The sequence below is a fragment of the Myiozetetes cayanensis genome, unplaced genomic scaffold (assembly GCF_022539395.1).
Source record: "Myiozetetes cayanensis isolate MyiCay16 unplaced genomic scaffold, myiCay2020 scf3, whole genome shotgun sequence".
Classification (NCBI taxonomy): domain Eukaryota; kingdom Metazoa; phylum Chordata; class Aves; order Passeriformes; family Tyrannidae; genus Myiozetetes; species Myiozetetes cayanensis.
In genome coordinates, this window is record NW_026087521.1 from 30,939,774 (window position 1) to 30,953,558 (window position 13,785).

A 13,785-nucleotide genomic window follows, 5' to 3' on the forward strand; every position below is an offset into this window, starting at 1 on the left:
CTGGATCAATTAACCTCATGTATAACAACAGATAATAACATCTGCCCAGTGCTGTAACTGATCTGTACAGCTTTCCACAGAGTATTTGTGTCTTCATTTCCCACTCTGCCTCACCACCATTTCAGTCCTTTGGCCCTGGGTCCCTGATCATCTCCTTGTACAACACAGAGGACACTCATCCATCACATATGTGGTATGACAGCAGATTGTGTAGCTTGGTTAAATCTTTTCTAAAAAAAATTCTTTGAGAAGAAGACAATGCCAAATCTTTGCCTCACTGACAGATGACCCAACCCTATAACTGATTTTAGCAAAGACAATCACTGATCTTTCACCATACCTTATATATAAAAATATGGATTTTGGCTTACTGCATATGCACAGGCAAAAGAGAGAAAAAGCTTTATGAAACGACATTAACCTGCTTGATATCAGAAGCTATTTTTAAATTTACATATTAAAAGATACAAACTCCTGGTCATCTTCCTCTCCTAAATATTTATTATTCTCTGCCTCAAAAAACCTTAGATCTTCCATTTCCCAGAATATCTCCATTAAAATCTCCAGCAGTTTGCTAATTCCATATACCTTGCACACAACACAGAGATGCTGTTTCCTGAGCTAATCTGTTTGTCAGATAGCTTGTTTTCAAACAATTAGCTACATCAGGATTTATCTGAGGCAAATCAGTTGCTAATAGCTTTGGCTCAGCCCGATATGAGCTTTAGCATGATAACACACTTCTCAAAAGAAATCACAAAAAATGGCCAGTAGCTGTTACAGTAAGCTTCTCAGAAATAAATAACAGTTGCCACACCACGTAGCCCTTTGATTAGCATTTTGTTCATCCTTTACCCTGTCAGTATATTTTCCCAGAATAGAGTGAGACAGATATGCTCCATTTACTTGTCTTTGGTAAGTTGTAATTCCTTGAAAAACCTCTTTGAAGTTGCTGCTTATCAATGTGGGGAAGACTGGCAAAGTCTAGCCCAGTCTCAATGTAAGCAAGCTTAAATAAAGAAAAAGGCAAATAAAACAGAAAAAGAAAAAGCAAATAAAACCATATGCTTATTACAATAACACAACACTTCATGCAACCTATATTGCATAAACAGTCCAGATCAGTCTTACACGATTTATAAACTTTGACCATGCTACATTTGGGCAAGGAAAAAAGCAGTACTTATGAGACAAGTGCCAAGTCTAAACAAAAGCTGTGTTTTCTATATTTACAGTGTATAAAGTCCTCTATACTTTCCATGAGTTTGTCCAAATACTGTATTTCCTCTTTTAAGAAAAAAATTTTGGAAGCAAATTTAGTAAGGCTGCAGGAACCACGTGCCAGTGAAAAAAATAATTGAAATATTTCCCCTATTTCATGAAGTGATCTCTGAAGAGAAGCCACCCACCTCTAAGATGAAGTGGGAGCCACGGCAATGGTGGTAGATTTGTTCACCACACATGACACCAAGCATACAGTATGCACTGGAGGCTAAGAAAACTGGTTAGAATCAATCCAGTTATCACAGCTCTGACAATCACGACTGACAATTTTAATTCTTTGACTAAGGCAACTGCAAAGGTGGTGTGTTAACTCTTACGTGTTTTCATTTTGTGAAATATTTATAAACTAATATAAGCACTTGACTTCTCACAAGTAATCTCATGACTAAGTTTTGAATAAAATCATTACAATGCCCCTCATTTAATGTTTTCAAGCAATTACTTGCAACTACATTATCAGTTGAAGGCCATAAACATTTACCCAGTGCAGTCCAATAAAAGCTATGACTTATTCCTCCTAGTGATTTTACGTAAAAGTTTTATAAGCCCGTGAAAGGAATCAGGAAGTCTGGACATTTTTCTCAGTAGCCATGTGAATTTGCTTCTGTGCTCACTGCAGAAGAGCTGATTTATCAGCACGACCAAGAGTGTTGCATGGGGGGCAGCATGTGCCTCTGAAGGTCAGCTATATGCACTGAAACCATCTTTAAACACACCCAGGAAATTTCTATGTATGGACCAGAAGGTAAAACTAAGGTTATACTTGCACTGAAGACAATCACATTAATACCACGCTGTTTGCTTTTCCCAAACAAGGTATCACTGTTGCATGGCCCTGCACTCACAGAGAGGAGACGCAGTTCAAGGACTAACAACACATACATTTTTTAAAACATTTTATCTCTTTTTATTTGTTTTTCCTGATGGTTGCTACAAGCAAAGGAGGTATTCAGAAATATAACTGCACAATACAAACACAGGCAGCAAACTAAGTTGGTGGCATGAAAGGTGTATCTGAGAACACAGAGTTGACAGAATCAGAGTCGGATTTTGTTCGAGTAGTTTTTAAGATACTCTCAGTAATGACGCTGTCATTAGGAAACAGTTTTACTTTCCCATTCTGACTGTGCTTTGGTTCATGCACAGGTTCCAGAAAAGCCACTCGTTTACCAGTGCTAGCCTTCTTCTCGTCTGCTGTCACTGCAGAATTCAGCTCTTGCGGCATTGTAGAATTCAATATAGAAGAGTGGGCACTGCTTTGGTTCAGCTTCCTCTTCTTTTTTTTTGCCTTACATTGACATGGGCAGGGGGTCAGATAGAGATACAGCAATACTAAAATAATACTGGCCACACAGGCAGCAAGGGTGGTAAAAGCTGTATTAAATGCTTCATGAGCATGGGACCTGTTCATTGTGAAATTGCTAACATTTATTCTAACCTCTATGGTTTCATTTAATAATCTTTTCTTATTTATTGCAATGCAGGAATACAACCCTGAGTTCTCTAGCTGGGCATCTGTTATCTCCAGGCTGCCATTAGGAAACACCTTAAAGTTATTGGTCTCCCTGTCTGGCTCCAGCAATCTATTGTCTGGACTAACCCAAACAAAGTGTGTGCCCACATCACTGATTCTGCTGTCACAGTGTACAATCAGCCTGTCACCAACTTGGGCATCGTGAATAAACCCAAAGGCTTGGAAAGAGCTGTTGACAGTGCTTTCAGAGCAATTCAGAAAGTTGTCGAGCAGTAAAGGTAGTTTATTGTGACCTTTTGGGTCTGATTGCAACAAACAGCTGTACTCATTTTTGAAGTCCACCACTGAGCTGAACTGCCTTTGATACCAGAAGATTAGCATGGAGTACAGGATGCAGTCACAATAAAATGGGTTGCCATGAAGATAAATTCCACTAAGTTGTTTAGCTGGCACTGAACTCAAGCGCTGAATAGGCATTAACCGGATGCGATTAAAGGAAACGTCCAGTAACGCCAGGTCTGTCAGTTTATGTTTTCCAACATATAAGTCCAGTGGGAAATTTGAGAGCAAGTTGTAGCTTAAGTATAGTTTCTGTAAATTGTACAATCCTCCAAATGCTAAAGAGTCAATCTGCGTTATCTGATTGTTGTACAGCAGGAGAACCTCCAGTGCCTTTAGCTCCTGAAACACAGGGCTGCCCAGTGTCTTCAGGCTGTTGGATGACAAGTCTAGGTACTTCAGATTTGGAGTTGTAGAAAAGCTTCCAGTGATAATGCTGCTAATGCTATTATGATCAACTATTAAAGTGTTCAGTTTCTCAAATAACACTGGGACCCATTCAGGCTCCAAAAGCCCAATTCTGTTATAACTCAGATCCAGCCTTTTCATACATTTATAAAGATTTCCTGGCACTCGACTGAGGTTCTTATTGGTGCAGCTTATGATATCACTGGCACAGATGCAGGCTGTCGGACACATCCCTGGGGTACTGCCACAAATGCTCACTGTGAAGACCAAGAGGCATGTGAGTCCTTTGCAGTTCACTTTAAAAACTCCAAGTCGAGTAGGAATCCTCCGCCTGTTTAAAGACATTGTCACTGTCTCTTAGCTCTCTCCCAGCGCTCCTTGCCACAGATTATACGTGCACTTAGTTTTGCACCACTTGCTGTCAAAAGAGCGATACAGAGGTACAGCATGTTAACATTTACCATTCATACTCTGACTGATTATCTTACGCATGCCTTTTGAAAAATACAGGGAATTAATCCTTAATGTTTCACATAGTTAATTTTATAAAATATAATTCTTAGGTAATGTAAGTGTAACATTGGCTTTATAAAAACATGAAATCCTACATTCATGTGTAAAAATATACACTATAGATGCAGTATTTTTCGTCTTCAAAAAGAATGCAACTATTCTTCAGTCTAGGACCAAGTAATGCAATTTCTGACAGTTCATTAAAAAAATTAAAAATCAAAAATGTTCCTCTGTGGAACATAACTTGGTAATGGTATTCACTACCTGTTTCCAAATCAGCACAGATAGAAAATTCCCAGTACAGGAAAGAAAAAGCCTTGTCCAAAAATGTTATTTTCTTGTCTAGTAGAAAGCAGTTATAATGTGTTTCTTTATGATTAGAAAATGTCACACATTTTCAAGAAAAGAATTTTCTCAGACTTCTTAGCTTTAAATGTCATATGAATTTTTTTTTAAAATTCAGTAACTTATAATTAATGTATTAGTCTATTTTTAAAGTTATTAAAGATGTTTAATAAGAATATTTTGTATTCTACATTTTCCTATTTGGCTACTTCTACCTTTGTCGATAAGTGTTAAGGAAGAATTCTTCTTTGCCTGGTGCATACTTCAGGCACGTGTTTTGGGAACTTTCAGTAAGAATGAGTCAGCTGTTTCTCAAAACTTAGTAAAAGAAAAAAAATATTTTGCTCATATATAAATAGTAAGAAAAACCCCAAACATACTCTTTTTCTGAGGCTATTTAAGAGTCACTGTTGTTTGAAGTAGGGACATAACATTTGGCACAATAGTGATTCTGTGCTAAGTGATGTGATTTTTGCCATCTTCTAAGAAAATGTACACATACCTAGCAGAGCAATGTTCTCTCTTGCTCTCCCTGGATACCTGTTAAGAGTTTGTCAGTAAATTCACAGGTAAGCTCATCTGCATTGATTATCATCACCCCTTCAGAGCTCAAACACAGTATTTAGCACCCACATACCCTCACACTCATTTCTCCAATCTCACCCACCTGTTGGAGCAGTGTCTGAGCAGGATGAACTCTGTAATGACTGCTCTGAGCTGCTGATAGTGGCTGTGGCCAGGAGCTGGGAGGCTTCCTGTGAACAGTGGGAGGAGGAGAAAAAAAGAATCCTCAGACAGAAAGAAGCAGAATAAAAAGAGAAACTGTATTCTCTGATGATGCAGGATGGATGAAGAAAAGATGAGTCTTGAGAACAAAGACATTAAAATCAAGACCTAAATGGTGGAGGGTAACAGGGCAGAGAGACAGTCAAAGACAGACAGAGAGAAAAGAAGAGATACATAGGGAAGGAAGTGCATAACCAGGGGAGGTGGATGCTAATGGAGCATCGTCACTGTTACTAATGAAGCAACTGAGGAGGAGGTAGTTTTAAGGATGCAGAAGTCAGTCAAGGCATATGAGACTGGAAAAGCAGATGAGGAGGGTGTAAAGAGGACTAAGCAGAAGAGAGGCAAGAGTTTCAGGAGGTGAACCTTAGAACACATTTCTCCAGAGAATTTATATCTGGTACTTATGAACCTAAAATTACCTATGCAATTTATTAATATATGCAAAATGCAAACATTTCCACTCCCCCTCAGCTCTTTATTTCCCTCACCTCTAACCCTCTGCCAATCTGGCAGGCTGCTCAGTAGCTGGCAGGCTACTCTTAAGTCAAGTGGTAGAAGATGTGCTATGAAACTAAAGAGCTGAACCTTCTAATGACCCATTAAAAGAAGAAATATAAAGGCAGCAGGATGGGAGAATTCACCTTTCACAACAATTTATATACACATTGGCTTTAGATGTTTGCATTCCCAAAAAACCACCAAGAGACTGCCAAGTCAAGTGCTAAAAAATTAAGGTGTCAGAATTAAGGTTTTCTTGCCATTTTTGATTTTTATATACAGTCTTTGGTTACATGATTGCTAAATTTTCCTCCAAAACCTTTCCTCACACTGTGCACAGGTTTTGAGGAAGAAAAGGAAAAGAAAGGGTGATTACATCAGGAGCTCAGTAAATGTCTACATCTGAGAACTGGAGCACATCCTAGCCTCTGCCACAAAATTCCTATGAGATCAGGCAAATTATGTAAACTGGTGACTCTTAGAAAATAATGAACACATTATAAGCACCAGCTTGGAACTTAGAAAATAAGGAACCTCTGTATGTTAAGTTTGGGAAGTACTGATCTGAAGAAATGCTAAAATGAGTCAGAATGCATCACTCTAGCTGGCACTTCTGACTGCAAAGGCTTCTCCTTGCTTCCCTGTCTATACAAGGGATATAGCAACATGATGTTACCTATAGAAATATTGTAAAAATAAACTAATTGGTTTAAATGAAAGCTTAATATCAAGATTCATAAACTCTTCTAGGCTTTTACAGCCTACTGAAGCTTCTAACTGCATGGGAAGTTAGGAACCCAGAGGAATATTTTTTTTAAACGTGTCATTTAGTTAGTCTACTGTATGAAGCAAGGCATTTGAAAACCACATACCATAAAATCATGTGTGTGAAGACTGTATTATAAAGTATCTACAAAATGGGAGACAAACTGCTGTTGCATAGGTTGCCTTCCCACTAACATTTGAATGCCTGGTTCTGCAAGCTATGCAGCCTAATTTTTAATATAACTGCACTTGGAACAAGATGAACAGCACTTTCAAAAATCAGTTCCCATGTTGAATATAACTGTGGCCCTGGAAATACTTCAAATGGGACATACTAGGTCAATGCCCAGGTTTCAAAGGGTTACCAAGTTTAATACACCAGATAACCTTGCAGGTTTGCTTCTGCCTACAACTATTCCTGAGCTAATCTGCAATCAAATCCCATGGGCAGTGGGTAGTGTAAACCAGCATAATACCTTTGAGTTCAGAGGAGCAAGAAAAGCTTGCAAGGGCTGAAAACTGGGTTGCCCATTTTCAAAGCTTGTTGAAGCTGAAAAATGAAAACTGCTTCAGATAACTTGCCTTGCCTGGCAGGGCAAATCCAAATTATAGACACCCTAAACATACCATAGGACACACAAGACTATTTAGAGAGTACACTGAAGAGCAGAAGCATTCCTTGCCATGCCCAACTCACAGTGCAGTGCCTACATTCCCAACAGTTTCCTGCCCTTTTGGAGGGTAGGACTGTTGAGTTGCAACTTGCTCTTCAACCAATGTTCGTCAAATCTTCTACACAGGTTACCCAGAATGGTCTGCAAAGCCAAGCATGAGCAACATAAATATTTATAACCTATGTGGTCATTTGAACTTACTTTGCATAAACATTTCTGGGTAGTAACGCATATGTGTTAAGTGGAAAGGAAGAACAAAGCCAACAATCAGCCCTATATTAAAAAGTGGCATTTTGTTTCACCCCAGTCACATTTCTTCAGGTCTTAGAAAGTCCTATTTTACAAATTTCAATATTGCATATTTTCTCAAAAGAGATATTGCTATTGAACACTATCAGCTAACATGTGCCAACAGACTCTGGCAAAGTACTTCACCATTATTTCTGAATGAGCTGGGTAAATAGTTTTTTCATTTATAGTAAAGTGAAGGGCATGGTTTGGAGTTTTGTTCTTGAATTCTTTTCAAAGAAATAACTTCTTTGTAGTGTTTAAGTGTGATATTTTACGTTCACTCCCAAAAACACAGTACTCTCTGAGATGAATCATCTGTGCAATAATGGTACACATGCTTCTTAACTGTTTGAGAAGAAATGCAGGACATATCCTGCTATCATAGCAAATGTCCTCTGTGATCAGAAACAAGTAATATGCATGTGGTTTTTTTGTTTTGTTGTGGGTTTTTTGGTGTGTTTTTTTTTTTTTGTTTTGTGTTTTTGTTTGTTTGGTTGGGTTTTTTGTTTTTCTTTTGTTTGTTTTTGTTTTGTTTTGTGTGTAGTTGGTTGGTTGGTTTGTTTTTGTTTTGTTTTGGGGGGGTGTTATTTTGTGGTTTTGGTTTTGTGGCTTTTTATTTTTATTTCTGGGTTGGTTTGGTTTTGTTTTGTTTGGTTCTTTTTAAAGTAATGAGCAGCTACAGCTGCTTATGGAAAAAGGGAACGCCAGGCAACATACAGCTTCACTATCAGTTATCACTAGAAGATCTACTAATGTCCTAGACACTCATTTCCCTTTTCTCTGGGCTCTCTCTCCCACTAATGCAACATTAATAATCTCTACACCAATTTTCTCATCTCCTGCAAGTATCTTCAGGCTTATTGCTGTTTCTTCTAGAGGACCTGTACACCAAACTATCTATTCGAGACTTTGCTAAAAAAATCCTTATGTGGCCCATCTCTTAATTTAAGCAGTGAATTGGACTGGAGCACCTGAATCCTTTTGCAAATACTACCACCAGTCTTTTCATCATAAAAAAAAATTTGGTTTGATAGATGTTATTCCTACTGTAAAGCATTTTCCTGGTCATGCAAATAGTCCCACATCTGGCTGGCACATTCTGCACAGTGAAAATGCAAACATTTGCACACAACCCCCCTGTACTACTGCAGGAATAGTAGTCTCTAGAGAGGTCAAACACTAGGAAATATTAAAGATCTCAGTTCACCCTCCAGAAGGTTCACACCATTTCTACATTCCCTACCTCCTTCCCTTGCACCACATCTCCTACGACTGTCTTCTCCTGAGTCTTGCCCCAGCCTCATCAGCACACAGATCACTCATATGTCTTTGCACCTCCTCACTGATTTCCAGTGTCTACATAGGTGCTGTCCCCCTATGCCAGTCAACATATCAGATGAATCAGGGCTGTATTAGTTAAATATAATACATGAAATGGAACAGTGGTGGCTCAGATGTTAATGTTTTCTCATAGCTCTATTATTTTTTTCTGGCATGACATTTGACAAAGCTTTCCTCATAAACTCAGAAGAAGAAGTGTCTTTTAGAATAGAGTTTTATTAACTTATAACAACAAGATTATACAAGTATAATTACTCATGTTTTTAATCCTAATTTTGCGAATCCTGCTTAAGTGTATGACACAGCCATTAATTATAAACAGACTAGTGGCATCCTATGCAATTAATCTTCTAAAAAGTTACACTTATAAGAAGGTCTGCGTAAGATTCCATTCCTTGTGTGTGTGGGTGGAGATGTTGTCAGAGGAAATATTCCTACAGTGGCCACCTCACTTCAGTCTCCAGGTTCTACTCTGCTTTTATCACTCCTGAGTGGAAAAGGAATTCTCTGCATCAAATCTTCCTGACAGCTGTGCTCAGCATTTCTGACTGAGCAGATCTGGATTACTCAACCATCGTAATCCATGAGATTTAGTGACATGACAGATTGAACAGCAAAGACTGTTGGTGAGCTACATCTGGGAGATGTCTTGATACACTGGACTAAATCCCTGAACTGGGCTAAATTGTGTTTGGCGCAGGAACTAACAGTGATGAAAAATGGCTTTACATCATATTTGCAGCAAGCTGATCCTGAGGTCAGCCTGGTAAATGGAGTGGTCTCTATGGCCAGCATCTGGCCAGACCTCAATCATGCTGAATTAGAGATTAATTTGTCCTAGTAACCTTAGCCAGATAAAACTATAATTTCTTTGAAGAGAGATTTTTTTGTTTAGTTGTGTTTTTTTTTTTAAACCCATGATAATTCACTTGGCTTAAAGAAAATTGAGACACAGATGAGCAACTGGGTGACGTACAACAGAGCCTCAGTCGGAATAATCAACAGTCTCTTTACGGCAGTACCAGCTACATAAAGTCAACACTTATCCCTCTGAGGGAGTACAAGGGAAATAAATATGCATCAGTGAAACAATAGATTCATCCTATTTTGTAAATCAAGCTGCAACCAAGCTTAAACCTTGCAAACTACTTCAGTTGCTAAGGAGATCAGCAAATAATTAAGAAAAAACGCAATGATAAGCAGCAGTGCCTATTAGAGTATCGGTAACAGTCTCCAAGCAATGAATCTCCAGATTCTACGAAAGTTTAGTTGCCCAGCGTAGGATCCTCACTGCCTCCAAAATTTATCTGATGGTCTAAACTTCAGAGAAACCCCATTGCCTATGATGGGGGGGGCTCCTGCCAGTCTCCCGACAAGGTCTGCCCGCTACAGCCCCCCGACTCCTACCGAGAGTCGGCAGAGGGCAAAGTTTCGGTGAGTCCGGTGGCCGGGCATGCTAAGCCGGCATCGGACCGAGGGCACTCAGGCATTCCGAAGGGTCTCTGACTGACTTCCCTGGGCAGGCTCAGCCACTGCCGCTCCTCTCCATGGCGCAGGTAGGGGCTTGGTCTCTCCCGCCCGCTGCCGGGCTGCGCTCGCCCCCGGCTCCGGTGGACCCTCTCAGCCCCGGCTCCTGCCCCTCTGGACCTTGTCCCAGGCCATATCCCGGCTACCGGGGGATGTATGCTCCGCCAGCCCGCCGGGTAGCGTTACCTGGAGCTCCCGGCGACCACTTCATGTCCGAGGAGCAGGATGCCGGCCCCGCCGCCGCCTCCAGCCGTGGCCCCGCATGCTGCGCTCCGCTCGGCTCCGGGGGAATCTGGGGGCCCCAGGAGCGCGGCAGCGGCTCCGCTGCGCTCCCCCGCGGGCGCAGGCAGTGCTGGCCAGCTGCCCTCGGGAACGGAGCTGAGGCCCGAAGCTCGGTACCGGCGGCGGGTGAGGAGGGAAGGCAGCAGACTCCCGATCACAGTGGTGACGGGGTTTTTATCGCCTCCTGCCTCCGCCTTCCCGGTCTCCCCCGCCGCGCAGCGCCGGACCCTACGCCGCTTCAACCCGACACGTTCCCGTGGGGTTTCCGCGCCAGCGGGACGGAGTCATCGGTGCCCCGAGGGAGGAGCGCACCCGCTGCCCCCGCTCCGCCCCTCGCCTCCCCGGGGATTGCCCACCGCTCCGCCTCACTCCGCTCCCCTCCGACCGCGGCCCTCGGCAGCTCTGACCCCGCCGGCAACTGGAGGGCTGCGCCGCTGGGGTGGGCTCAGCCCCTCCGGTGCGCACCAGCCCCGAGAGTGGCCTGCAGCTCCCCGGCGCCTGGGCGGGGGGCAGGCAGCCCGGCTCTGCAGCCACCGGGGGAGCCCCGTTTTCGGAGGAGGGGACGCTTGCAGAAGACGCGGCCCCCGTTAAAATACATCAAAACTCCCCGTAAGGGGAGATGGAACCTCAGAGTGTTCGTAAGGGACAGATAAATTTAAAAGGCGTCGTTAGCTCTGGAAAACCGTCCTCCGGTTCATTAAATGATCAAAACCCACGGAGGCTACGTAGTAAACTGGGCTTTGATGAAAGCAGAGGAGTCTATCAAATGATACAAGTGGTTATCTAAAATTAATTACTCTAGACCGGGATTCTCTTGACCATGATATCTGTGGGAGAGCTGCTGGAAATGAGGAAGTGTGACCAGATCAGGAAGAGGCAAAGCTGCATCTGAAAACCCATGAACACATTTCCCTCTTTTTCACACTGATTTTAGCCTCCCGCAGTGAAGTTTCTCACTACATTTCCACCACAATTTAGAAACTGAAACCCAGGCTAGTTGATTAAATAACAGAGATTGTGGATTTACTGTCATTCAAATACAATTTATAGAACAGTTCTCGGCAAACGGACTTGCACATTAAAGCTGCTACAAATCACACTTCCAAAAGCAAAGTGATTTTTAATATGAGGATTCATGACTACATATAAAGCTCAAGGGTTCCATCTTGTCCAAAATTCAAGCTACAGGCAAACTAAAATTCTTTAGTGTGGTACAAGGTATATGTTACATATGATTCAATACAGATCTGGTGAGATATAGGTGATACTGCTATTGATTTCAAAGCCTTTTAAGCACTATCTTATCATAAAAATGCAGGGTTTTAGTCATCATTCTTATTTTGTGCTGAATTTGTGCATTTCTGTGCAGTTGGACTATACAGCACTGAAGTAATTTCAATCTCCAGGTTATTGATTCAGCATTCATTTGTTTTCAGACTCTCCATAGGAATATTCATTTGTTTAAAGAAGCTTGTTGTCTTCATGTAGACTAAACCCTTAAACTTTTGTGCTGACCTCAGTGTTACAAATTATTGGGTGAAATTTAAGTTGGTCACATAGCCAATACAGTCTGACAAGGATAGTAGTCACTTTTTCAGTTTCCTTCCCCTCCTATCAAGACTAAAAATGTTGAGCCTGCATTCTTCTTAAAGACCTTCTTATGGAATAAAAATTCCTTCTGTGGTAGCATATGGAGTAGCTGTCCATTTGTCATTTTTGTACACACTTTCATTGAACTAAATTAGTTTTAAAATACTAACAATTTTAATTGCAGTTTGTTCAGACCTCAGTAAGTGTGGAGCACTTGTAGGTGCAAAGTAACAGTACTGCTTGTAGCTAAGTTATTTAGATTACAGTCATGAGAGCTGGACATAGTGACATTACCTTGGGGAAGGCAGGATCCACATCAAAGGGAAGTCTAATACTTAAGATAATAAGAATTTTGTTTTTCAATTCTATTTTTCTTGTTAATACTGACTGGGATTTGCTTTTTATGTTGGAGATCTCAGGGCCCAGATGCACAAGAAATTGATGGGAGTGGTGATGATCCTTACATGAGCTGCTCAGCTTACAGAGGGAGGCCATCTGCCAATAAGCAGACTTTGCAGAGAAATCATGATCAAGAGGATGGTCTGAAAGGAGTTCCGAACCACAGGAGTCTTGTAAGTCTGAAAACAGCTGGTTGTAAGCCCAGCAATTTTTTGTTCCCAGAAAAAGGTTTTGAGAGTTGACAAGTGCATGGCATGAGGCAGTCTAATTCATTGTGCTATTTCACAACATAAAGGTGCTTTTGTCACTTGAAGATTGTTTTTTGAAATCTAGTTTGGATAAGAACAACTGGTAATTAGTTTTCTTCTACCAAATAGTACTGATGTGAAAACAGTACCTATCCAAAATCTTTGTTGATCAGACATGGACACAAGCTGTGTGAAGCTCACAGTGCATTAATTAGGATGTGAAACCTCTCTTTTGATAATCTGTACAAATGTAAGGTTTCTGGCATCACCAGTAGAGATTTTTATTGCAGAGAATTGCTGATAGCTGTTTACTTCTTCCAAAACTATCAGAATCCTACCTGTGTTTCCCTGCCCCTCTACCAAACTATCTATTAGAGTGAAAGCTTTTCAGTTCTTGTTTTCACATCCTGTGCAGTGCCAGACAGACTGATAGGGCTTGATAAGGTCTTTTAATAACAATATTTCCCTCGTGATCTTGAAAGCCCCCACAAATACAAAAATGCCTCTAGTATCTTCAAAATTAAATCTATTTAGTAAAATGGCAATTTTATTGCAGTTATGTGATTAAATTGATTATTAAAGGACTTTTTTTTTTCAAAAGCTATTTGTCTACAGGAATTTATAATACCTTCATGAGCGAGTAGTGTAACTACTGCTCTAGGGACTAATTAGGAGGTGGGTACTGGAAGAAAAGAATATCCTACGCCTCTCCTCTTATGCTCTGTTTCTGCAAGGGCATGATTTTCCTGCCATAGTGCTCATGCAGGAGGCAGGATTTCCAGGCTCCAGTTTAAAGTCTGGCTATATACATTATAGCCATTAGATAGCACACAGTAAAAAGGGTCAGAGTCATCTTCCTTTTTGTGATTCCTGTCTCTCCATCCTGAATTAATTCTGTTTCAGTGTAAGTCCAGTCTGGGCGTTAGGGTACTTCAGTGAGCAGGGAGAAGAGGACTGCTGTCCCTCTGCATTTCACTCAGAAGATCCACTCTGTTGACAAGCAGCAGATCAAGGAGAG

At 41.1% G+C, this 13,785-nt stretch overlaps 1 protein-coding gene across 1 annotated transcript; it reads right to left on the reverse strand.

Annotated features, from left to right (window-relative positions):
- Positions 1 to 2,167: 2,167 nt before the first annotated feature.
- Positions 2,168 to 10,796, reverse strand: AMIGO2 (adhesion molecule with Ig like domain 2). Its single transcript, XM_050325085.1, has 3 exons — positions 10,435 to 10,796; positions 5,031 to 5,118; positions 2,168 to 3,923 (listed from the first exon to the last, which is right to left on the reverse strand). The coding sequence occupies exon 3, from the start codon at positions 3,848 to 3,850 to the stop codon at positions 2,273 to 2,275; it is 1,578 nt and encodes a 525-aa protein (XP_050181042.1). The 5' UTR covers positions 3,851 to 3,923; positions 5,031 to 5,118; positions 10,435 to 10,796; the 3' UTR covers positions 2,168 to 2,272.
- Positions 10,797 to 13,785: the final 2,989 nt, after the last annotated feature.